The following is a 26,446-nucleotide window of genomic DNA, read 5'->3' on the forward strand; positions in this document are numbered from 1 at the left end:
CCTCATCTTCATTCCCCAGTCTTATCTGAAGACATGCAGCTTCATTCCCTAAACGTGCAATAACAGTGAGTGAAGGATAACCTAGAAAACATTAGAGAGCCTCAGTGTTATCCTGTCTACTTAATAGGGAAGTTCGCTCCAAACCTGTATGATTTTATTTATTCTTTTAAAAGAAGATATTCGGAAGAATGTTTGTAACCAGACAGTTGACGGCACCCGTTGACTTCCATAGTATTTTTTTTTCCTACTATGGAAGTCAATGGCTACAGTCAACCTTCTGGTTACAAACATTCTTCAAATTAAATTATTTTTAGTTCAACTGGAGAAAGAAACTCATACAGGTTTGGAACAACTTGAGGGTAAGTAACTATCCCTTTAAAAATGGCAACCCCTTATTGTTACAGTATGTTGCTGTCTTTAGTTTTTGCAAAAACAATGAAACCACAAAAAAGTATTATCTTCATCTCATCTTCATCCAGCTACACGCAGGTTGATTTTACTTTAAGCTATTTCAAAAATAGATGAATAGATCCACGTTAAGCATGTTAGTGTTTAGTATGTTTATGTGAAAGCACGTGCGAATGCGTAGTGATCTCGTCTATACTAATATCTGAAGCTGATGAAATAGCGCCACCTGCTGGGCAAGGTAAATCATTGATACGCTTTTAAAAATAAAGGTTCTTTATTATTGGTTCCATGAAGAATTTATTTTGCTTATGCAAAAAAAGGTTTTTAAATTGTTCTTTTTTTTTTATTCTTTACTCAAGGGTTATAGTGGAATGTTCTATGACCACTTTTAGAACCTTTATTTTCAAGTGTATGTGGGTATTTTCTCAGTGTTAAGGGAGGGAATATTAAATATAATACAACCAATAATAAATAAATAAATATATTAGTAGTGAAAAATAAATAACCCATATTCCAATAGGCTACTATCGTCAAAATGGGATCTCTTCCAAACAGTGGAACAAGTCTACATAACCTTTTGTGAAAATGTTATTTTTGATGTGTTGGCCAATAGTTATTGCCATTTTATTGTAGTGACAATAACTATAGTAGCCTATTTTGATGGTATCCATGATAATTGTGTACAAACATATATAAATACTTAAATTTGTATATAATGCTTAAAATGAAAACGAGAGTTGAACACATTTTAAAACATTCATAAATCCCCTAAAATAAATGGAAACATAGATTTGCTGTTAGAAGACAAGCATCTGGTAGCCTACTACACAAACACAACAAACTATTAAGAGAATCTTTAATGTTTTAATGAGTTTGATCAAAATGTGTTAGAACAACACAATTTACAACATGTTCTTTGCTTATCCTTGTAAAGCTCACCCATACTTCTATGTCACGGGTCAAATCCCCATAGGCTATACATGGAACGATTTACATTTATGGGGCAAACTGGCAGTGAACAACTTGTGTACAGTGGGCAAACAAAATTATCTTCCATTCTCCCCAAAACATTATAGAAAGCATAGAAATCATGAAAGCACCCAGAACAGACACCATTTCTCTACCAGACTGCCCTGAACTGGCTCAAGTGAGGTCGCACAATTCGGGCCAGAGATGGGCCAGCAGACGGTCATGCAATGAGTGATTTCATAAGAACTCTTGTCAGAGTCACGTGTTCTATCAGTCCTGTTAACATACGTCATGTGATAAAAGGACAATCGGTGGTTACTGCAAAGCTATGTAAACTTTCTTGAAAAAAAAGAAAGAAAAAAAGAAAAAAAATCTCAATAACACAATCACAGTGCACAAGCTTGCAGGTGACAGTGTGAAACATTTCTTCAGAGGTGCACGCTATAAAAATGAGCAGATATTTAGTTTAAGTTGATGCTTTTTTAGAAGCATGTTGGAAGAATGATTTAATGTATAAATCCCAAATATTAGAAACACACGATAACTGTAAAAACTGATCTAATAAAGACTCCAGTAGAGAATCAAATGGATAATTTAAAATCTTTATCAGACTTTCGGTCATATAACAGTATTTTTAAATATCTTACGATATTTTTGCCTTTACATAACGGCCATTGTGAATAATCATCATCCAAGAGGCATCCAAAATAGTTAAGCGTCAATAAAATATAATGATAATAAAATACAAAACTAACAACGAATCAAACCTAGCCCTCAAACACTCAAGATACAAAAATAAGAGAAATCATTTACATTTTAACAATGTACTATGCAAATAAAACGTTCATACTGAATAGATAATTCTCCTGAATAACTTGATGCCCTGTTGTAATAATCATCCTTTTGACGGAAACATGAATGAAGGAACACAATAACTTCTATAAGAACATTTTTGAATTATATGAATTTGATATCCGTTTAACTCCTCAAACTGAAATTTCTGAAAGTGTAGTCTACTCAAATGAAAACGAAATGAAAGGAAATGCATACATGACTTCTGTCTGTAGAATATACACCGTTTTGTTCAGAAATTCATTAAGGGCACTATTAAACAAACACGTTCCTGGTCACCACGACGCTTCTACTCCTCCATTCTTCTTTTCATGCTTTACTTTCAGCGTTGTTTGTTTGCGAGAGGGCGTTGGGTTCTGCTCCTGTGCTGGGCGCAACTTTCTTCAGCTTTGTGTTTTCGGTCGGCCTCCTCTCATCATCCAGAATTTTCCTGGGATTGAGACATTAAAGGGACAGTTCAGACACACACACACAAAAAAAACATTGTCGTCACCATTTATTCACTCTCTTGTCGCTCCAAACCTGTATGACTTACTTTCCTCTGTCTGTTTCATGAATTAATCGGTTAATCGGGTTGACTAAAAGGTCTGAAGGATTCGTTTACGAACTGAACATCCATTTCTCAAGTTCTCATGCACTGACTCGAGTGTTTTGCGGAGGTTCACAGCTCACTGAAGCGACGGTTATCAACTATTTCAATGCTGATTCACAAGCTCTTGTTTTGATTTGATTCGGATTTGTTTTTACGTGTATGCCACAAAGACAACTTAAAGGGATAGTTCACCCAAAAATGAAAATTTAGGCTTTTATTCACATAACGGAAGCTCAAGCATGTTCGCTTAATGTGCAAGAACCAAAGAGGTTAATTCTCGTGTTACGCAGCACGTTTGAGCTTCTGCAAGAACCAATGAGATTCATTCTCTTGTTACGCAGCACGTTTGAGCTTCAGCAAGAACCAATGAGGTTCATTCTCTTGTTACGCAGCACACCTGAGCTTCTGCAAGAACCAATGAGGTTCATTCACGTGTTACGCAGCACGTTTGAGCTTCTGCAAGAACCAATGAGGTTCATTCTCGTGTTACGCAGCACGTTTGAGCTTCTGCAAGAACCAATGAGGTTCATTCTCGTGTTACGCAGCACGTTTGAGCTTCTGCAAGAACCAATGAGGTTCATTCTCGTGTTACGCAGCACGTTTGAGCTTCTGCAAGAACCAATGAGGTTCATTCTCGTGTTACGCAGCACGTTTGAGCTTCTGCAAGAACCAATGAGGTTCATTCTCGTGTTACGCAGCACGTTTGAGCTTCTGCAAGAACCGATAATGTTCGTTCTCGTGTTACGCAGCACGTTTGAGCTTCTGCAAGAACCAAAGAGGTTAATTCTCGTGTTACGCAGCACGTTTGAGCTTCTGCAAGAACCAATGAGATTCATTCTCTTGTTACGCAGCACGTTTGAGCTTCAGCAAGAACCAATGAGGTTCATTCTCGTGTTACGCAGCATGTTTGAGCTTCTGCAAGAACCAATGAGATTCATTCTCTTGTTACGCAGCACACCTGAGCTTCTGCAAGAACCAATGAGGTTCATTCACGTGTTACGCAGCACGTTTGAGCTTCTGCAAGAACCAATGAGGTTCATTCTCGTGTTACGCAGCACGTTTGAGCTTCTGCAAGAACCAATGAGGTTCATTCTCGTGTTACGCAGCACGTTTGAGCTTCTGCAAGAACCAATGAGGTTCATTCTCGTGTTACGCAGCACGTTTGAGCTTCTGCAAGAACCAATGAGGTTCATTCTCGTGTTACGCAGCACGTTTGAGCTTCTGCAAGAACCAATGAGGTTCATTCTCGTGTTACGCAGCACGTTTGAGCTTCTGCAAGAACCGATAATGTTCGTTCTCGTGTTACGCAGCACGTTTGAGCTTCTGCAAGAACCAAAGAGGTTAATTCTCGTGTTACGCAGCACGTTTGAGCTTCTGCAAGAACCAATGAGATTCATTCTCTTGTTACGCAGCACGTTTGAGCTTCAGCAAGAACCAATGAGGTTCATTCTCGTGTTACGCAGCATGTTTGAGCTTCTGCAAGAACCAATGAGATTCATTCTCTTGTTACGCAGCACACCTGAGCTTCTGCAAGAACCAATGAGGTTCATTCACGTGTTACGCAGCACGTTTGAGCTTCTGCAAGAACCAATGAGGTTCATTCTCGTGTTACGCAGCACGTTTGAGCTTCTGCAAGAACCAATGAGGTTCATTCTCGTGTTACGCAGCACGTTTGAGCTTCTGCAAGAACCAATGAGGTTCATTCTCGTGTTACGCAGCACGTTTGAGCTTCTGCAAGAACCAATGAGGTTCATTCTCGTGTTACGCAGCACGTTTGAGCTTCTGCAAGAACCAATGAGGTTCATTCTCGTGTTACGCAGCACGTTTGAGCTTCTGCAAAAACCGATAATGTTCGTTCTCGTATTACGAAGCACGTTTGAGCTTCTGCAAGAACCAATGAGGTTCATTCTCGTGTTACGCAGCACGTTTGAGCTTCTGCAAGAACCAATGAGGTTAATTCTCGTTACGCAGCACGTTTGAGCTTCTGCAAGAACCGATAATGTTCGTTCTCGTGTTACGAAGCACGCTTGAGCTTCTGCAAGAACCAATGAGGTTCATTCTCGTTACGCAGCACGTTTGAGCTTCTGCAAGAACCAATGAGGTTAATTCTCGTATTACGAAGCACGTTTGAGCTTCTGCAAGAACCAATGAGGTTCATTCTCGTGTTACGCAGCACGTTTGAGCTTCTGCAAGAACCAATGAGATTCATTCTCGTCTTACGCAGCACGTTTGAGCTTCTGCAAGAACCAATGAGGTTCATTCTCGTGTTACGAAGCACGTTTGAGCTTCTGCAAGAACCAATGAGGTTCATTCTCGTGTTACGCAGCACGTTTGAGCTTCTGCAAGAACCAATGAGGTTCATTCTCGTCTTACGCAGCACGTTTGAGCTTCTGCAAGAACCAATGAGGTTAATTCTCGTTACGCAGCACGTTTGAGCTTCTGCAAGAACCAATGAGGTTCATTCTCGTGTTACGCAGCACGTTTGAGCTTCTGCAAGAACCAATGAGGTTCATTCTCGTTACGCAGCACGTTTGAGCTTCTGCAAGAACCAATGAGGTTAATTCTCGTTACGCAGCACGTTTGAGCTTCCACAAGAACCAATGAGGTTCATTCTCGTTACGCAGCACGTTTGAGCTTCTGCAAGAACCAATGAGGTTCATTCTCGTTACGCAGCACGTTTGAGCTTCTGCAAGAACCAATGAGGTTCATTCTCGTTACGCAGCACGTTTGAGCTTCCACAAGAACCAATGAGGTTAATTCTCGTTACGCAGCACGTTTGAGCTTCTGCAAGAACCAGTGAGATTCATTCTCGTTACACAGCACGTTTGAGCTTCTGCAAGAACCAATGAGGTTCATTCTCGTGTTACGCAGCACATTTGAGCTTCTGCAAGAACCAATGAGATTCATTCTCGTCTTACGCAGCACGTTTGAGCTTCTGCAAGAACCAATGAGGTTCATTCTCGTGTTACGCAGCACGTTTGAGCTTCTGCAAGAACCAATGAGGTTCATTCTCGTGTTACGCAGCACATTTGAGCTTCAGCAAGAACCAATGAGGTTCATTCTCGTGTTAGGCAGCACGTTTGAGCTTCCACAAGAACCAATGAGGTTCATTCTCATGTTACGCAGCAGGTTTGAGCTTCTGCAAGAACCAATGAGGTTCATTCTCGTGTTACGCAGCACGTTTGAGCTTCTGCAAGAACCAATGAGGTTCATTCTCGTCTTACGCAGCACGTTTGAGCTTCTGCAAGAACCGATAATGTTCGTTCTCGTGTTACGAAGCACGCTTGAGCTTCTGCAAGAACCAATGAGGTTCATTCTCGTGTTACGCAGCACGTTTGAGCTTCTGCAAGAACCAATGAGGTTCATTCTCGTTACGCAGCACGTTTGAGCTTCTGCAAGAACCAATGAGGTTAATTCTCGTTACGCAGCACGTTTGAGCTTCTGCAAGAACCGATAATGTTCGTTCTCGTGTTACGAAGCACGCTTGAGCTTCTGCAAGAACCAATGAGGTTAATTCTCGTGTTACGCAGCACGTTTGAGCTTCTGCAAGAACCAATGAGGTTCATTCTCGTGTTACGCAGCACGTTTGAGCTTCTGCAAGAACCAATGAGGTTCATTCTCGTGTTACGCAGCACGTTTGAGCTTCTGCAAGAACCGATAATGTTCGTTCTCGTGTTACGCAGCACGTTTGAGCTTCTGCAAGAACCAAAGAGGTTAATTCTCGTGTTACGCAGCACGTTTGAGCTTCTGCAAGAACCAATGAGATTCATTCTCTTGTTACGCAGCACGTTTGAGCTTCAGCAAGAACCAATGAGGTTCATTCTCGTGTTACGCAGCATGTTTGAGCTTCTGCAAGAACCAATGAGATTCATTCTCTTGTTACGCAGCACACCTGAGCTTCTGCAAGAACCAATGAGGTTCATTCACGTGTTACGCAGCACGTTTGAGCTTCTGCAAGAACCAATGAGGTTCATTCTCGTGTTACGCAGCACGTTTGAGCTTCTGCAAGAACCAATGAGGTTCATTCTCGTGTTACGCAGCACGTTTGAGCTTCTGCAAGAACCAATGAGGTTCATTCTCGTGTTACGCAGCACGTTTGAGCTTCTGCAAGAACCAATGAGGTTCATTCTCGTGTTACGCAGCACGTTTGAGCTTCTGCAAGAACCAATGAGGTTCATTCTCGTGTTACGCAGCACGTTTGAGCTTCTGCAAAAACCGATAATGTTCGTTCTCGTATTACGAAGCACGTTTGAGCTTCTGCAAGAACCAATGAGGTTCATTCTCGTGTTACGCAGCACGTTTGAGCTTCTGCAAGAACCAATGAGGTTAATTCTCGTTACGCAGCACGTTTGAGCTTCTGCAAGAACCGATAATGTTCGTTCTCGTGTTACGAAGCACGCTTGAGCTTCTGCAAGAACCAATGAGGTTCATTCTCGTTACGCAGCACGTTTGAGCTTCTGCAAGAACCAATGAGGTTAATTCTCGTATTACGAAGCACGTTTGAGCTTCTGCAAGAACCAATGAGGTTCATTCTCGTGTTACGCAGCACGTTTGAGCTTCTGCAAGAACCAATGAGATTCATTCTCGTCTTACGCAGCACGTTTGAGCTTCTGCAAGAACCAATGAGGTTCATTCTCGTGTTACGAAGCACGTTTGAGCTTCTGCAAGAACCAATGAGGTTCATTCTCGTGTTACGCAGCACGTTTGAGCTTCTGCAAGAACCAATGAGGTTCATTCTCGTCTTACGCAGCACGTTTGAGCTTCTGCAAGAACCAATGAGGTTAATTCTCGTTACGCAGCACGTTTGAGCTTCTGCAAGAACCAATGAGGTTCATTCTCGTGTTACGCAGCACGTTTGAGCTTCTGCAAGAACCAATGAGGTTCATTCTCGTTACGCAGCACGTTTGAGCTTCTGCAAGAACCAATGAGGTTAATTCTCGTTACGCAGCACGTTTGAGCTTCCACAAGAACCAATGAGGTTCATTCTCGTTACGCAGCACGTTTGAGCTTCTGCAAGAACCAATGAGGTTCATTCTCGTTACGCAGCACGTTTGAGCTTCTGCAAGAACCAATGAGGTTCATTCTCGTTACGCAGCACGTTTGAGCTTCCACAAGAACCAATGAGGTTAATTCTCGTTACGCAGCACGTTTGAGCTTCTGCAAGAACCAGTGAGATTCATTCTCGTTACACAGCACGTTTGAGCTTCTGCAAGAACCAATGAGGTTCATTCTCGTGTTACGCAGCACATTTGAGCTTCTGCAAGAACCAATGAGATTCATTCTCGTCTTACGCAGCACGTTTGAGCTTCTGCAAGAACCAATGAGGTTCATTCTCGTGTTACGCAGCACGTTTGAGCTTCTGCAAGAACCAATGAGGTTCATTCTCGTGTTACGCAGCACATTTGAGCTTCAGCAAGAACCAATGAGGTTCATTCTCGTGTTAGGCAGCACGTTTGAGCTTCCACAAGAACCAATGAGGTTCATTCTCATGTTACGCAGCAGGTTTGAGCTTCTGCAAGAACCAATGAGGTTCATTCTCGTGTTACGCAGCACGTTTGAGCTTCTGCAAGAACCAATGAGGTTCATTCTCGTCTTACGCAGCACGTTTGAGCTTCTGCAAGAACCGATAATGTTCGTTCTCGTGTTACGAAGCACGCTTGAGCTTCTGCAAGAACCAATGAGGTTCATTCTCGTGTTACGCAGCACGTTTGAGCTTCTGCAAGAACCAATGAGGTTCATTCTCGTTACGCAGCACGTTTGAGCTTCTGCAAGAACCAATGAGGTTAATTCTCGTTACGCAGCACGTTTGAGCTTCTGCAAGAACCGATAATGTTCGTTCTCGTGTTACGAAGCACGCTTGAGCTTCTGCAAGAACCAATGAGGTTAATTCTCGTGTTACGCAGCACGTTTGAGCTTCTGCAAGAACCAATGAGGTTCATTCTCGTTACGCAGCACGTTTGAGCTTCTGCAAGAACCAATGAGGTTAATTCTCGTTACGCAGCACGTTTGAGCTTCTGCAAGAACCAATGAGGTTCATTCTCGTGTTACGCAGCACGTTTGAGCTTCTGCAAGAACCAATGAGATTCATTCTCGTCTTACGCAGCACGTTTGAGCTTCTGCAAGAACCAATGAGGTTCATTCTCGTGTTACGAAGCACGTTTGAGCTTCTGCAAGAACCAATGAGGTTCATTCTCGTGTTACGCAGCACGTTTGAGCTTCTGCAAGAACCAATGAGGTTCATTCTCGTCTTACGCAGCACGTTTGAGCTTCTGCAAGAACCAATGAGGTTAATTCTCGTTACGCAGCACGTTTGAGCTTCTGCAAGAACCAATGAGGTTCATTCTCGTGTTACGCAGCACGTTTGAGCTTCTGCAAGAACCAATGAGGTTCATTCTCGTTACGCAGCACGTTTGAGCTTCTGCAAGAACCAATGAGGTTCATTCTCGTCTTACGCAGCACGTTTGAGCTTCTGCAAGAACCAATGAGGTTAATTCTCGTTACGCAGCACGTTTGAGCTTCTGCAAGAACCAATGAGGTTCATTCTCGTGTTACGCAGCACGTTTGAGCTTCCACAAGAACCAATGAGGTTCATTCTCGTTACGCAGCACGTTTGAGCTTCTGCAAGAACCAATGAGGTTCATTCTCGTTACGCAGCACGTTTGAGCTTCTGCAAGAACCAATGAGGTTCATTCTCGTTACGCAGCACGTTTGAGCTTCCACAAGAACCAATGAGGTTAATTCTCGTTACGCAGCACGTTTGAGCTTCTGCAAGAACCAGTGAGATTCATTCTCGTTACACAGCACGTTTGAGCTTCTGCAAGAACCAATGAGGTTCATTCTCGTGTTACGCAGCACATTTGAGCTTCTGCAAGAACCAATGAGATTCATTCTCGTCTTACGCAGCACGTTTGAGCTTCTGCAAGAACCAATGAGGTTCATTCTCGTGTTACGCAGCACGTTTGAGCTTCTGCAAGAACCAATGAGGTTCATTCTCGTGTTACGCAGCACATTTGAGCTTCAGCAAGAACCAATGAGGTTCATTCTCGTGTTAGGCAGCACGTTTGAGCTTCCACAAGAACCAATGAGGTTCATTCTCATGTTACGCAGCAGGTTTGAGCTTCTGCAAGAACCAATGAGGTTCATTCTCGTGTTACGCAGCACGTTTGAGCTTCTGCAAGAACCAATGAGGTTCATTCTCGTCTTACGCAGCACGTTTGAGCTTCTGCAAGAACCGATAATGTTCGTTCTCGTGTTACGAAGCACGCTTGAGCTTCTGCAAGAACCAATGAGGTTCATTCTCGTGTTACGCAGCACGTTTGAGCTTCTGCAAGAACCAATGAGGTTCATTCTCGTTACGCAGCACGTTTGAGCTTCTGCAAGAACCAATGAGGTTAATTCTCGTTACGCAGCACGTTTGAGCTTCTGCAAGAACCGATAATGTTCGTTCTCGTGTTACGAAGCACGCTTGAGCTTCTGCAAGAACCAATGAGGTTAATTCTCGTGTTACGCAGCACGTTTGAGCTTCTGCAAGAACCAATGAGGTTCATTCTCGTGTTACGCAGCACGTTTGAGCTTCTACAAGAACCGATAATGTTCGTTCTCATGTTACGCAGCACGTTTGAGCTTCTGCAAGAACCAATGAGGTTCATTCTCGTGTTACGCAGCACGTTTGAGCTTCTGCAAGAACCAATGAGATTCATTCTCGTCTTACGCAGCACGTTTGAGCTTCTGCAAGAACCAATGAGGTTCATTCTCGTGTTACGCAGCACGTTTGAGCTTCTGCAAGAACCAATGAGGTTAATTCTCGTTACGCAGCACGTTTGAGCTTCTGCAAGAACCAATGAGGTTCATTCTCGTGTTACGCAGCACGTTTGAGCTTCTGCAAGAACCAATGAGGTTCATTCTCGTTACGCAGCACGTTTGAGCTTCTGCAAGAACCAATGAGGTTAATTCTCGTTACGCAGCACGTTTGAGCTTCTGCAAGAACCAGTGAGATTCATTCTCGTTACACAGCACGTTTGAGCTTCTGCAAGAACCAATGAGGTTCATTCTCGTGTTACGCAGCACATTTGAGCTTCTGCAAGAACCAATGAGATTCATTCTCGTCTTACGCAGCACGTTTGAGCTTCTGCAAGAACCAATGAGGTTCATTCTCGTGTTACGCAGCACGTTTGAGCTTCTGCAAGAACCAATGAGGTTCATTCTCGTGTTACGCAGCACGTTTGAGCTTCAGCAAGAACCAATGAGGTTCATTCTCGTGTTAGGCAGCACGTTTGAGCTTCCACAAGAACCAATGAGGTTCATTCTCATGTTACGCAGCAGGTTTGAGCTTCAGCAAGAACCAGTGAGGTTCATTCTCATGTTACGCAGCAGGTTTGAGCTTCTGCAAGAACCAATGAGGTTCATTCTCGTGTTACGCAGCACGTTTGAGCTTCTGCAAGAACCAATGAGGTTCATTCTCGTCTTACGCAGCACGTTTGAGCTTCTGCAAGAACCGATAATGTTCGTTCTCGTGTTACGAAGCACGCTTGAGCTTCTGCAAGAACCAATGAGGTTCATTCTCGTGTTACGCAGCACGTTTGAGCTTCTGCAAGAACCAATGAGGTTCATTCTCGTTACGCAGCACGTTTGAGCTTCTGCAAGAACCAATGAGGTTAATTCTCGTTACGCAGCACGTTTGAGCTTCTGCAAGAACCGATAATGTTCGTTCTCGTGTTACGAAGCACGCTTGAGCTTCTGCAAGAACCAATGAGGTTAATTCTCGTGTTACGCAGCACGTTTGAGCTTCTGCAAGAACCAATGAGGTTCATTCTCGTGTTACGCAGCACGTTTGAGCTTCTACAAGAACCGATAATGTTCGTTCTCATGTTACGCAGCACGTTTGAGCTTCTGCAAGAACCAATGAGGTTCATTCTCGTGTTACGCAGCACGTTTGAGCTTCTGCAAGAACCAATGAGATTCATTCTCGTCTTACGCAGCACGTTTGAGCTTCTGCAAGAACCAATGAGGTTCATTCTCGTGTTACGCAGCACGTTTGAGCTTCTGCAAGAACCAATGAGGTTCATTCTCGTGTTACGCAGCACGTTTGAGCTTCTGCAAGAACCAATGAGGTTCATTCTCGTCTTACGCAGCACGTTTGAGCTTCTGCAAGAACCAATGAGGTTCATTCTCGTGTTACGCAGCACGTTTGAGCTTCTGCAAGAACCAATGAGGTTCATTCTCGTCTTACGCAGCACGTTTGAGCTTCTACAAGAACCGATAATGTTCGTTCTCATGTTACGCAGCACGTTTGAGCTTCTGCAAGAACCAATGAGGTTCATTCTCATGTTACGCAGCACGTTTGAGCTTCTGCAAGAACCAATGAGGTTCATTCTCGTCTTACGCAGCACGCTTGAGCTTCTGCAAGAACCAATAATGTTCGTTCTCGTGTTACGCAGCACGTTTGAGCTTCAGAACCAAGAACCAAGAACCAAAGAGGTTTGTTTTCATGTGTCAACCAGTTTCGGTTGAGCTTCTGTTCACTGATCCTGTTCACTGATCAAATATGTGAATAAAAGCCTACATTTAATCTGTTCATCATATAAAGTGATCGAAAATTTGGACTAAACCGCTCAATTCATATGGATTAATTTTAATATCTATATGAACTTTTTAAAGCGTCAAAGTGTCAGTTGCATTACTTGCATAGCTGTCAATGGAGGGACAGAAATCTCTTAGACTTCATTTACATATCTTCATTTGTGTTTCGAAGATGAACGAAAGGCTTATGGGTTTGGAAGAGTGAGTAAATAATGACAATTATAATTTCTGGGGGAACTATCCCTTTAATAAAGACATTTCTAGCCATTATTTTGCAGTACGCAGTATTTTTATTATACACACAGCAAACTCACAATCACAACTCATGTAAAATATGACTTCTTATGTTGTGCACTGAAGATTTGCATTCCTGTTGCTGAAAAGCAGAACAGGGAAGCAGAACATTACAAAAATATAAATTAAAAAAAATTAACAAAGGAGCCCAAACTCTAATTAAGCGAGTTAGTACATACATCTACAGTATGGGCAGCGCTGTACAAATGAGTTTCCACACAGATTGAGCAGAGGCGTTTCTAGGCTTTCATCAGTACTGGGGCACAGGTCTCCTATCAAAAAGTGTGCCCATATTTTTATATCCTTACTTGATACTTTTATATATATATAAATTGTCTTTACCTGCAGTAAAGTGTTGTTTGCACGTTGCTTTGTCGTTGACAAAAACATTCGCAAGTTTTGTTTCCTACAATAGATTGTAGATATCCACCTCATTTAGTTCTCTCTGTGTTTTGTCTTATAAAGTATCCTCCGCAAGTGAACTGTCCGGGTCAATCAAACTGAATTGTGAACAATTTCTGGCCTCTTTGCAAACCCGTTTGACCGATTAGATTAAACGAGGAATTCGTACGCAAATCTGGCATCACTAGTTCGGATTTTAAATGGCTGATAGAAAACTCACATGACTTGATTGCAAAAATATTATCAAAGAAAATGATTATCCGGTCAGTATACTGTAATCTCCATTGACAGACAAGGATTTATCAGTAATATTTTACTTGGGCAGAGAGGTATTTCACTGGGACGCGTGTCCCAATATAAAGGCTCCATCGATACCCCTGGAATAAAGTAAAAGACTGATTCTAGGATTTTAAGAAATATTATTAAATTTGGAACGACATGAGTGAGTAAATGACAGTTTTCATTTTTGACCACTTTTAAATGACTAAAACTATATAAATGCATGCACATTCACCGATTCAAATGAACACATGCAGTGAAATTAAAACAAACAAATAATGGTTACAACAAACACACACACAAACTAAGAGAACATCTAGAGAGCATCTAGAGATCCATACTCGTTCTGTGCTGGAGCAGATGGGCCACTGGAGCCAGCTGTCCCCACAGCATGTGACCCATCCTGCGGGACGTCTGTGTCTGGAGCCAGTGGAAGTTCTCCATCAATCTCAAGTTCATGATTCACTAAGGGGATAGCGACACTGCCCTGTGGGCTGATGGGATTTAAAGTGGCATGAGATGCACTCTGAACAGACTCGGGCGACTCTAATTCGTTTTCTGTGACTTTTGAGTTTACAACGCTGGGAAGGGAAGGGGGTCCTTCTGACGGGACCACTGGAGAAACCTCAGCTTGTGTTTTTTGGGCATCACCCAGGTCGACCAGGAGAGTAACATTAGCCGGGTCGGAGGATGAGGGAGATGAGATGGAGGGTTTGGTGTGAGTTTTTGGTGTGCTGCTGTCGGGTGGTGTCATATGGATGGGATTAGGAGGGTCAGAAGGGGGTGCTGTGATGCTGGAGGTGAGAGTGGTGCTCTCGCTAACTGGGCTGCTCTGGCTAAGGTCAAAGGTGTCAGTGTTTGTGTCTGAGTTAGTGGGCACGGAAAGAGGCAAGTCCACCACTGCGGCGGCAGTTCTTGTCCCTTGCCTGTAAGAACAGGAAACAGAGACACAGACGAGTGATGTCGACACTGAGGGGACATGCTGAGGGAGAGACACCAAACCACTGCAGGAGAAGAATGAGGTTACAACACGTATGCAATACCGATTTGAAATACAGTATTGCATGTATTGCAAGAGAGGTGATACCATCAGTGGTCACTAGAGGGAGCACTTGATTTAAAATATGAAATATGGGGAAAAGAGTGTAGGAAAATCCAGGATAATGTCAAAAACAACATGAAAACAAAATTGATTCTATTTACTTGCTCTAGTACAGAACTTTTTAAAAAGTTTTTCTTCATAGTTTTCCCATTAATATATATAGGTCTTTCTGCACATTCAAAATGGCTTTTTTTCTGCTGATACAACAAAGGTTTTTTGCCTTTATTTAATAGAAAAGTGGAGAGGTGACAGGAAAATGCATTGGACGAGAGGGGGAACAGGACGTATATGACCCCAGATCAGACTCGGATTCGGGTCTCCACAAGTACAAAAGCTGTTCATGTCTAGAGCCACTTTTCATGACCCAATGAAAGTTTGATAGACATTACCAGTCCCATTTCAGATCATTTTCCACCAATTATTTTATTTAGCTAAAAAATACATCAGATTACGGATGTTAAAGCTGCAGTGTTTACAATTATTAAAATGCTTTACACAAAGAAATAATAGTTCCGATTATTTTAAATCATGTATTCTACAATTCAAAAGCTGGGGTAGAGAAAGAAGTCTCTTATGCTCAGCAAGGCTGCATTTATTTGATAAAAAAAAAAAAAAAAATTGTGCAATATTATTACAATTTAAAAGAACTGTTTTCAATTTCATTATATATATATATAAAAAAAAAAAAAAAAAAGTATTCCTGTGATGGCAAAGCTGAATTTTCAGCATTATTACTCATCTTCAATGTCACACGGTCCTTCAGAAATCATTCTAATATGCTGCTCAAGAAAAAATATCTTATTTTTAATGTTGAAAACAGTTGTGCAATCTAATATTTTTGTGGACACCCTGTTCAAAAGAGCAGCATTCATCATTTGAACTATTTTTAATGCATCCTTGCTAATCTCTCACTAACCCAATACTTTTGAAAGGTAGTCAAATAAAAACTGTTGAAATCACTAGACCTTAAAGAACTAATAATGACACAGGAATTAGACACCGCAGCTTTAAAAATGCACTACAAATGTGGTTTCATGTTGTCTTTAAGTGTGAGAACTAACAAAGTGAGGTGGTTTGGAATGGGTATACTCAGGGAAAAACTGCTTTAAAGGCATTGGAGGTGTTCTGTGATAATGCCGATCAATAGCATCACTTCAAAGTGGTTAAGCACAGTACAATCACATAACATTGAGCTTACTCTGGTTCGGTCAGTGGGGTGGTCTCATTGGGCTCAGGATGTCCTTCTGCGTCGTGATTGGCTGTGGCCTCTTCCTCTATCCTCACTTCCACAATGGGTTCTTTAGACACATCTTGACTGCATGCAGAGAGAAAGCACACACATCTGCTCATTATACAGCAATGAGTAGAGTTTGATGAGGTCACTATAGTCGTGGCATAAGAGGAGCTCTTTCACGCTGGTTTGATAATAGAAGCTTCTGTGACTGAAAATAATTCATGCTCAACATCCATATGCTTTACAATGCAGGGCCCTTGACTGCTCTCGATGAGTGGTATGAGCTTGTTTGAGTGGATTAAATATAGTATTGTGGATACTCACACAAAGGCAGCTTTGCCCGTCTCTATGTCCTTGCCCTTGGTGCCTTGCCCGGGTTTACCGCAGATGCACATGAGGATGCCACACTTGTTGAGGAAGCAGCAGGTGGCGTCCACGATCAGCAACAGCAGCACACACACCAATATAAGAATACCAACAATTACTCCAGTGTTCATGCCCGTTCCATCTTCCATGGAGTCTTGAGGAGAAAGAGGAGAAATACAGAGACACAGACAGAGCAGGAGGGATCATCAACCCAAACTGGAGATGCACAAAATGCATGGAATGTAACAGTCAAGCAAGCAAGAGTTATTTTCAGACCACAAGACTATCAGGATTCAGCAAAGCAAAGACAATTGGTGAAGCCAACAAGGCAAAGCTAACAACTCCCCCCTTCAGTTGAAATTGTGCACTCACTGAATATAATACACATGTTTGGACTTAAAGGGACAGTTCACCCAATAATTCTGAATTAATTTACTCACACTCAGGCCGTTTCAAACTTTTTGACTTTCTTTTGCAGAACACCAAAGGAGAGTTTTTGGAGAATGTCCTGGCTGCTCTTTAGTATAATGAAAGTGAATGGGGACTGAGGCTATTGAGCTCCAAAATAACAAAACAATAACTCATGTGAATGAGTCCGATCATGAGTCTACTGAAAACTGAGTGATTCTCACACAAATCAAGCTTGATTTCCCAAGTCAGGTCTGAACGTTTCCTGAGTTAACAGCTCACTAGAGGGGAAGATTATCAGTGAATGACTTACATTTCAATGTATTAACGTTACTCACACATGACTTCAGAAGACTTGCGCAAAAGTCACAGTATGAACTACTTTAATGTTGTTTTTTGTTTTGTTTTTTAAGCTTCAATCCCCATTCACTTTAATTGTAAGGAAAAGAGTGGCAATCATGTTAATTAAACATTTACCTCAAAGTCACTCAGATTTGGAACAACATGAGCGTGAGTAAATGATGAGAGAATCTTTGCATAATCTTTCAACATTATGCTTTCGATTGACCACCAGTGGTTAAAAAAATAAAAATACTTACCAATAAACACCAGAGACAGTTAAGATGATGATAAGATGACAACTGGCACAACAAACACTTTTTATGACATTAAAATCTTAGTGTATCATTTCAAACAAATACACTATTGTTAAAAAGTTTTAAAACCAGTAACACTTTTATTCAGCATGGACACATGAAATTGATCAAAAGTGACAGTAAAGACATTTGTAATGTTACAAAAAAACTTCTAATTCTAATAAATGCTGTTCTTTTGAATACTGAAAAACAAACAAAAAAAATTTCAATTTCTACAAAAATATTAAGCAGCACAAGCTGTTTTCAACATTGATAATAATTAGAAATGGTTCTTGAGCACTAAATCAGCATATTAGAATGATATCTGAAGGATCATGTGACAATGAAGACTGGAATGATGATGCTGAAAATTCAGCTTAAACATCACAGGAATAAATTACATTTAACATTTTAAAATATATTCAAATAGAAAACAGTTCTTTTAAATTGCAATCATTTTCCAGATATTTTACTCTATTTTTAATCAAACAAATGCAGTCTTGGTGAAAATAAGAGACTTTAATGTTAATGTTTCAAAAACTTAAAATCTCACCAACCCCAAACTTTTAAAGATATCAAAAAAGACACTACAACATTATATAAAAAAAAAATGAATTTAATAAATGCCACATGTGAACAATAGCCCCAGTGATGACTAAAATACATTGGGTCTCATTCACTAATAATTGTGTGGATGAAATGAAATTGAATTATTTATGAATGTATAATATAATATAAATAGTCGTGATAAGATGAAATATAACTTTTTAACATGATTATAAGGCTGCACTGAGTAAGTGCTTTTTGATTATATGTGTGGTTTCAGTTGTTCCTATATTTAGCATAAATTTGAGTACAAACGTTTTTGGTGAATCATCATCTGTTCGTGAAAACATTAGTATGCAGCAGATTTCACGCACAGATTTGTACGTACGCATGCTTAGTGAATAAGACCCATTGCTATTTTTTTCAAAATATTACAGTAAGTAATTCATGTAGAAGCCTCAAAAAGTCTTTTAAGTAATAAAATAACATCTGAAAGTCGTGTTACAAAGTTTGTTCCCAAAGGACTGGTACAGTTTTAGTTAAAACTTCCACAGAGCAAAAGAAGTCTACTGAATATCAGACAGACAAGACAGTTTCTCTCTGCTTTTAATTGAGTGTTTCTCTCATTATTTAAGATGAAATGTGTCATTTCTGCATCATAAGCAGCACTACATGGAATTGCAAAAGTAATTGTTGTTTCCAAACATATAGAACAATAAAGGCCCACAGAGGCCATACATTATTATAATACTTATTTTATGACTTCTATGGCCTTGTGTTTCATGATTTCTTCACTGTTTTTGCAACTGACAAAGCTCTGCCCTCTAGGTTATTGATAAATTGCATTTAAAACTACCCCAAAAAAACAGATCCTCCATAACCTTGCATTTAGAAAAACCAAAAAGGTATGATTAATAAGCACTGTTTTATGGCGAGGCTAAGTGTCTAGTCAATTCCTTCTGGTGCCACTGAAATGACACATTGTAGCTTTACTTAAGCAAAATACAGTGCAAATGTCTATAGACTGTATGTGATAGATTTAAAAAAACAAACTTTTATTGACAAAAACTAAAAAGCACAGTCATTTTAAGCATTTGGTCATCTAAAACTGAATATATATTTTGTATTTTTCAGAGTTACTTTGTCTATGAGGCTCAGTGTTCCCAGCACATTAGAGAGATACAGAAACAAATCATGCAGAGGATCCTCAACATGAGGAGAAGACGTTTCCTCAACTCTATCAAAGCAAAAGCAGCAATAACGGAGAGAGCAGGAGAGACACTAGAGTGCAGGAGACTGAAGAACCACTCAGAGTGACTACAAAACACAAAGACGGGCACAAGATCACAGGCAGAACAAGCATTAACACAATAACAACAACAACAAAGGGAAGGAGGAAGATATTGGCACCAGGACGTTTGCGTTATGAGTGCATGTGATGGTCCGTCCATATCCAAGCCCAGGAACAACGACAGGACAACAGAGAAACAAGGTAAAAGGGAAATGGGAAGAAAGAGAGAGAAAGAGAAAAACAAGAGGCAGAAAAATAAGTCAAACACAGAAACAAAGTTTCAAAATGAAAAAAGTAAGGTGGGGATAAAAAGGAAAATGAATGAAGGCATAAGCTGAGGGTGAAAGGGAATGTGTGACAATAGTTGGGTCATTCTCAGTACATGTGTATTCATAACTTACTTCTGTAGAGATGCAAGTGCCCCTATATTAAGCCATTTTTTAAGGTTCCTAATTTTCTTTTGGAGGTTTCCTACATAAATCCAAGGTCAAAGTTTGCTCATAATATACACTGCAGCATGACCTCTCTTCTCAGTGTCTGAAACGGCTTGATCAAGGATCCGGTCTCTCTAAACCCCTCCTTTCTGAGAGCCTGCTCTGCTCTGATTGGTCAGATGGCGCGGCCTTTTACCCCTTACATTGTGTGTTGAAGATTTCCTATCTGAATTTCAGCTCCAGAGACTTACTCAGCACTTGTATGCACAGTGATACGAACTGTGGCGTCGGTTTTAAATACGGTCCCAAGTCCTCATCGTTCGAAAGCGCATGCAAAGTGGATTTGCTTTCGCAGAGCAGAAAACAGCGAGCGATTTTGTTCTCTTCGACTCTCTTTATTCGCAAATGTTTTATGCGATATTCCAATTTTGCGCGCAACTTTGGATGGAAACATATCTAATGAAGACCATAGGCTGCCATTAAGCTTGTATATAACTGATGACTCATTACAGGCAGTTCAGAATCGCTTGTATCTTTTGGGAGACAATAATAACATTTATAGTGCATTTTGATCTCTGAAACTTTGCAGTCCTTTTACATTAACAAATGGTTATATAACACACTCAATGAAAGATAATATCCAAAAAACATGATATACTATCATCATGACTCTATCACTATGACTTTGTTTTTCATTTAACACAAAAAGAATTAAGCTAATTTATTTTCAGCGATTATAACCCCAAAACATTTAGAATATATGTTAATCTCTACTATCTATGGTGGTACATTATTATTATTCTGTCTCTAACAACTTCACTGTAAAAAATCCAACTTGCAAATTGTTAACTCAGTTTAAAATTTTAAGTTGAGTGGGCAAATTTTTTACTGCAATGTTGAGTTTACTTATAAAAACTATTTAACTGCAAGTGCACTACTATTTTGTCCAATGAACACAAACAATTAAGTTGAGAAAACTTAATATTTTGATTTCATAGTTCGAACGTTTAACTTCCCGTCAACGCGCATGCGCAGTCTGTCTCGCTGTACGTTACTTGGGGTTTCCTCCTCCAACCACGCTATCGAAGGGACTGGATTTCATCTGATTGCGGTAAGTTTTCTTTAAGCTTTATGAATGAAAATAGGCTATAAATTGCACACATATGTTGATAAAATATAGTATTATGTTAAAAGATATATTTCGTGGTGACGATAAGTTTCTATTGTTAGAGATTATCCACGTAGCACATTGCTACTTAACGTGCTAACGTTACCCAGACTAACGTTAGAGTGAGGAAACATGCTTGAAAAAGAAGGACAAGGACGTGCATGGTGTTTAAAAGATGTTAAAAATGTTAAGCTCAGTAAGTCGTGAATAAAGACTTAAATGCGGTGCTTGCGCTGATTGAGAGACAGAAAGCCGCTTCTCTCGGACTCGGACAGAATCTGAGTGCGAATTCAGCTATCTTTCGTGGCGTATTGAGATTTAATAATGACATACACATACAATTATGTCAATAACAAAAAAACAAAACAAAAAAAGTATTCAAGTAAACACAGTCGGCAATGTCTTAAGTGAACATAACCAATTTGGTGAAACCTAGATGTTTCAGTATTAACGTTAGATCCATGAGCTCTTAAAGTGACCGCAGTCCGTTCAATTTAATTTCAAGTTTATTTGTCACGTAAGTTATACAAATTTCAGTTACAATTTGTACATGCTTAGGTTGAGGCTCAGTCATTCTACAGTAGTGCAATTTAATTAAATACAATACAATTTAGAGGAAAAATTTAATAATAGAAGCCTATGCAAAACTAATGTGTTATGTTAAAAATATGTATGTTAGCTTTGCATATCAAATAATAGAATGGGTAGTATGTGTGCGGTATGTTTTAAAGTGAATAGGATAAAAAATATTGTGTATCCTTAAATATTAGGCTAAATCCTTAATGTTAATCAATTAACAAAAGACAAAATCGCTGTAAATACAGTGAAACCTATGCATTGATTCTTTTTCACATTTGATTATTCATTTTCTGTATTATTTTTGCTACATGTTAAATTAACTACTAACTGTAACTGATTTTTTTGTTGTTGTTTTGTTTAATAAAATGATGTATCTTTGTTCTGTTGTATTTGTCCTTTTTAGACTAAAGAACATCAGTACAGTGACAAGATCCTTGGATGTGCTAAAACAGTGGCCTTTATTTTTTAAAAGATCAGGTGAGTTGAACTGAATTTTCTTACTGTTTCAACAATGTTTTTTTTTTTTTTTTTTAGGGTCTCTGCTGAGTATTACAGTATCACACAAACTGATCCGAAGAGCACCTTTTTCTCTTAGTTAAATGAATACACATCTAGTTGTACAGAGCAAGTGGTGGAGATGAAGATCCTCACTTGATCATCAAGTAATTATTTTGCATGTGATCATATCTCTCTGGTTAAAGGCTGAATGGTGCCATCTCTTTTTCAAGGTAATTCCCATGCTTCACTTTGTATATAACTTGTTCCGTATTTGTTTTTCTGTCTTTCAGACACAGAAACTCCAATGTGCTTCCTCAAAGAAAGTCTACAACTCTTAAAGGTCTGCCTTTGTTTATGAGGGAAAAGTCTGGAAACATCCTGAAGACTTGCCTGGTAAGAAGATCATCAGCATATACACTCACACCTGATATATTTCACCTATTTACCAGATGCTGTTAAGAGATAGGTTTTGTGTGATATACAAAACTTATCATCAACAGACAAAGTCATGGTAAAAATTACTTTATTAAATAATTGTAGTTGAAACTTTCTCAGTGATCAGTTTGACTTCATCTGATAGCACAAATTCAACAAGCTGTTATTTTACCAAAGCAAAGACAGTGGAAAATTACTGCTTCACAACACTGTCCGGAGACATTCCCTCTGATATCTAACCTGTTAAAACAATACAGTGCACAATCATAAGGTTAAACAGTAATGTAGCAATAGCAGAGTAAATAAAATTAATATAATATGAAAGAATATGAATATAGGAGATATAAACAAGAAAAGGCAGCATGAAAGTAATCCATGTGACTCTAGTGATTTAAACCAATCTTCACTGATGCAATATGACCAGTTTTGGGTGATGAACAGAATGTGTGCCTTAATACATGTACGATTTTGGGTGACCTAAAATAACTAAACTAAAACTAAAAAAAGCATTAAATCAGAATGGCCGTGGATTCTGCTGTGGACGAATGCCACAGGCAATCACATCAATGCTGATATGGCATTGTTTGGAGTTGGGAAAATGTTTTCCGTTTATCAGTTTTAGCTCTATGGCTGAATTTGAACATGCTTAGAAAACATGACCACCTTTACTTTTCAAGTGAAGTTACATGAGCATACCTTTAGGAACACTCTGTGGTCTAACATAATTCAATACAATAAAAAAATGACCCTAATTTTATGCTGATTTATTTTCTACTGCAGGACACAGAGCCAGAAGACATTCACAAGGGGAGAAGATGAGGACCTTAACTATCGTTGAAGATGATGTTGCCACTATCCACTCAAACCCAAATATAAGGTGCCTCTCTGTAGTACTATAAGAGCAGTTTGGGCCAGATAATGTGCAAGACCTTTGCCACAGTTGTTACTCTCCTCTTTGGCTTGATTTATGGCCCCAATGTTAACTATTCTAAAGCATTAAAATACACCAGTAGTAACTGGTTAAGAAAAAAATTGTTTAGTTTGTTTAGAAAAAAAAAACGTTTATTTATCTTGACCTAAAGTGCTCCGCAAGGCTGATTTTTTTTTTTTTTTGCATAGTCCTTCAAAAGATTGTCCAAGTAGCTGCAATCCATATGGATAATTGTAAGGTTGAGCATTTATTTATTCCAGTTTGTACTCTAATTTTGTGCATAGTGTTTTTTTTTTTGTTTTTTTTTAATAAATCTTGAAGAGTGGAATAGAACTTCATCACCTTAAAATATGTGTACCTAATGCAAATAGAAAATGTGTTGTTTTGCAGAATATTTGTCAATAAATAAGTTCTGTAATGATAGCAATGTCTTTTGTATTGTGTTGTATTTACAGTATGGTTTACTCCCTGCATTTGGATTCTTAATGTGAAGGCTGTACAAGTATCTGGGTGAGATATTTGAAAAAGTTGAATCAACTTAAAAAAGTAAAAAAGTTGAATCAACTTAAAAAAGTTAAAAATTGAATCAACTTAAAAAAGTGAAGCAACCAGCTGCAAAGCTTTTTTGAGTTTACTGAACTTCAGGACCTCTGTAGTTGTGCTTACTCGTTTCTTTGAGTTGGACTGGTAGTTGGATGAACTTCAACCACTGAAGTTGAGTAAACTCAAAAATGCTTTGCAGCTGGTTGCTTCACTTTTTTAAGTTTACTCAACTTTTTATTTTTTACAGTGTTATTTTATGACTTCTATGGCCTTCATGGTTTCTTCACTGTTTTTGCAACTGACAAAGCTCTGCCCTCTAGGTTATTGATAAATTGCATTTAAAACTACCCAAAAAACAGATCCTCCATAACCTTGCATTTATGGCAACCTTGCTTTCACTGTCTATGACAGATACAGCCTTAGTACTTTGGGGCTGAGGTGGGGAAATAGGATTCTCAAAAGTAATTCAGAAGTAACTGAAAGAAAATTATGATCAATGCAAAACACATTAAAATAAAATAGCATTAAAAATTTAATTAAATAAAGAAATAAATACAAAACGTTCCTGAAATGTTCTTGCATAAACGGCACCATGTCCTGAGGAATGACCCAGTTAACAAAAAAAGGCATGCAATAGCCCAGCAAATGGTTATGATGGGACAGTAGGAGTTGTTTATTAAACCGTAACGAGGATAATAACAGGAAGATGTTACTGAAGATTATGCAAAACACACAGAATTAGCACTTCACTTTATAATGCGGTTCCTACCACACAGCCCACACAGTTAGAAGCAACCTATTCATTATATTTTAAGCTAATTAGAGAATAAATTTACCTCACTGTACAACTTTTTAACCTAAAAATGGTCTGAAAAAAGTCCTTGAAGACTGCGAGGCGCTCTACAGCGCTCTACAGACTCAGCAAGCAGTTAATGAAGATGTCAGTACTGTGTCTCGTTGTGCAACTAGTTGTTCAGTTCGGTTCCGTACACGCTGCGTACATTTTTCTTGAAAATGCTGTTAATTCGGTTGTAGAATGTGGTTGTCACTCCTGTAAAGTACTGAACTGTACAGAACAGGATTAAGCACTAAAAGGTGACGACAACCGAATTTAGCTGCAGAGTGTAAAGACTTGTTGAACAGTTACACATATTCATTAATAACTGTTACATAAGTAAAATGATGCTATTTGATGATGTCTGGGCTGAAAAGGACCCACTGTGGCCAAAAACGTCACGCAAAAAAATTTCGTATGGCAGACAGGAACAAAAAGTCTGTATTGCAATCAATTATTTCCCACAAGTTTTCCATAAGCAGGGAACAGATTCGTTGTGAAAGATGTGCAAAGTGGGCCCACATTAAACAAATCTCCATTGTAATTTGGAGCAGTTGTGAAATATGCCTATACTAGCATTGTAGCTCCAAGATGTACACAGTTCATTAACAAACAGCAGAATAATGCATGAGTTCTCATAAAATATTCAGTTAAGAAGTTATGAAATGCCAAATATGATTAAATAAACAGAAAACTTGCACACAAGTTGCTGAAATTATTATTTCAAGCAAGTATGTGCTTAAATGTTACTCTAAATAAATATATATATATGTATAAATTGTACATTAAATCACTGCAATACTGCAAGACTTCTATTACGCCAACATCCAAGCTGTTCTCGGCTTTAACGGGAGTGATCGCAGTAAAAAATAAAAACACTTGAAACATGTTAGTGCCAGCAACTTTAGTAAAGTTCTAGTCAGGAGGTGATGTGGTCTTATTAGTATGCAGCAAAGAGTGCGCTTCTGTACTCGGAGGTGTGAGTAAGACAAACAGCCTTTGGATGTGGGCCATTCACAGCCTAGTATGCCAAAGAGAGCCGCGATTCAGCCCTCCTACGTCCAGAGGGCCGTCTCAGAGTGTTAATGAGGGAGAGAGACAACGAGGGACAGACAAAGTCTCTCTGCATTAAGAAGCACCAGATGCTTGTTACATTACAAGTGAAGCAGTGAAGCCCAGCTGTGGCCCTGGCACGCTTGACCAGAGCGCAACCCTCTCATCTAAACTGCTGCCGCACGCTACGCAGGGTTCGTAAACAGGAAGTGATTCTCCATCAGGAACTACTGCCCTGCTGCTAATGCTGAGGGTTAGCCTGGTCACAGGTGGATGGAGGCCAAGGCAATAACATTAAACAGACAGAGACTCAGAGTGTACCTGCATGTGAATGCAAGGGGTCTGTTGATTCGGTAACTTGGTTAGTGAAACAAAATTTGTTTTGCAAAGTGACCATGCAAGTTCAATTTAAGATTAAACGTTTTTATTTTTCAATAAATCAATGTTGATTTATTTAAACATTCAAAATGCTAAATAATTAGATTAAAGAGGGAACATACAGGTACAATATCCGTTACTGGCCCATATTAGAAAAAAAAAGTGATTGTTTTTCTTTGTGATTTTTTTGAATGTCCATTATTTAATAATAATAAAAAAATAAGTTAAAATGTATAATCGATCAAATATTTATCATAAACTATGTATAATAATCTAATCTATGTACACACACATGTATACACACATAATACTTAGGTTCTGTCAAAGCGATTAATCGCTAAAATAAAAGTTTGTGTTTGTGTGTATACATATACATATGTTTGTTTGTTTGGATATATATGTATATGTATATATGTATGTATGCATGGAGGCATGCATGCATGCATACATACATACATACATACATGCATGCATACATACATACATACGTTTGTTACACACACACACACACACACACACACACACACACACACACACACACACACACACACACACACACACACACACACACACACACACACACTACAAACACATTATATAAATACAAACTTTTGTTAGATGCAATTAATCATGAT

The 26,446-nt window shown here is 39.4% G+C and overlaps 1 protein-coding gene and 1 long non-coding RNA gene across 12 annotated transcripts in view; one reads left to right on the forward strand and one right to left on the reverse strand.

Moving 5' to 3' along the window:
- Positions 1–1,260: 1,260 nt before the first annotated feature.
- Positions 1,261–26,446, reverse strand: part of ncam1b (neural cell adhesion molecule 1b) — a 106,673-nt gene continuing 81,487 nt past the window's right edge. For 7 of the 9 annotated variants that reach the window (XM_084418157.1, XM_084418155.1, XM_084418154.1 and 4 more), the window contains 4 exons: positions 16,036–16,231; positions 15,676–15,792; positions 13,717–14,301; positions 1,261–2,659 (listed from right to left, as the gene is read on the reverse strand). In XM_084418157.1, the coding sequence (XP_084274283.1) occupies positions 2,539–2,659; positions 13,717–14,301; positions 15,676–15,792; positions 16,036–16,231 (1,019 nt within the window). In that variant the 3' untranslated portion in view covers positions 1,261–2,538. The remainder of the gene's footprint in view (positions 2,660–13,716; positions 14,302–15,675; positions 15,793–16,035; positions 16,232–26,446) is intronic. The other 2 variants (XM_084418159.1, XM_084418158.1) reach the window with 1 other exon arrangement.
- Positions 20,439–23,703, forward strand: LOC311296420. 3 transcript variants are annotated; one of them, XR_014628585.1, is made up of 6 exons: positions 20,447–20,502; positions 21,542–21,615; positions 21,673–21,800; positions 21,927–22,029; positions 22,852–22,948; positions 23,458–23,703. It is a non-coding gene; the product is annotated as an uncharacterized lncRNA (long non-coding RNA). The 3 variants fall into 3 exon arrangements; XR_014628584.1 differs by lacking the exon at positions 23,458–23,703 and having other exon boundaries at positions 20,446–20,502; positions 22,852–23,178; XR_014628583.1 differs by lacking the exons at positions 21,673–21,800; positions 23,458–23,703 and having other exon boundaries at positions 20,439–20,502; positions 22,852–23,178.

The sequence above is a fragment of the Rutilus rutilus genome, assembly GCF_951802725.1.
Source record: "Rutilus rutilus genome assembly, chromosome: 9".
NCBI classification, from domain to species: domain Eukaryota; kingdom Metazoa; phylum Chordata; class Actinopteri; order Cypriniformes; family Leuciscidae; genus Rutilus; species Rutilus rutilus.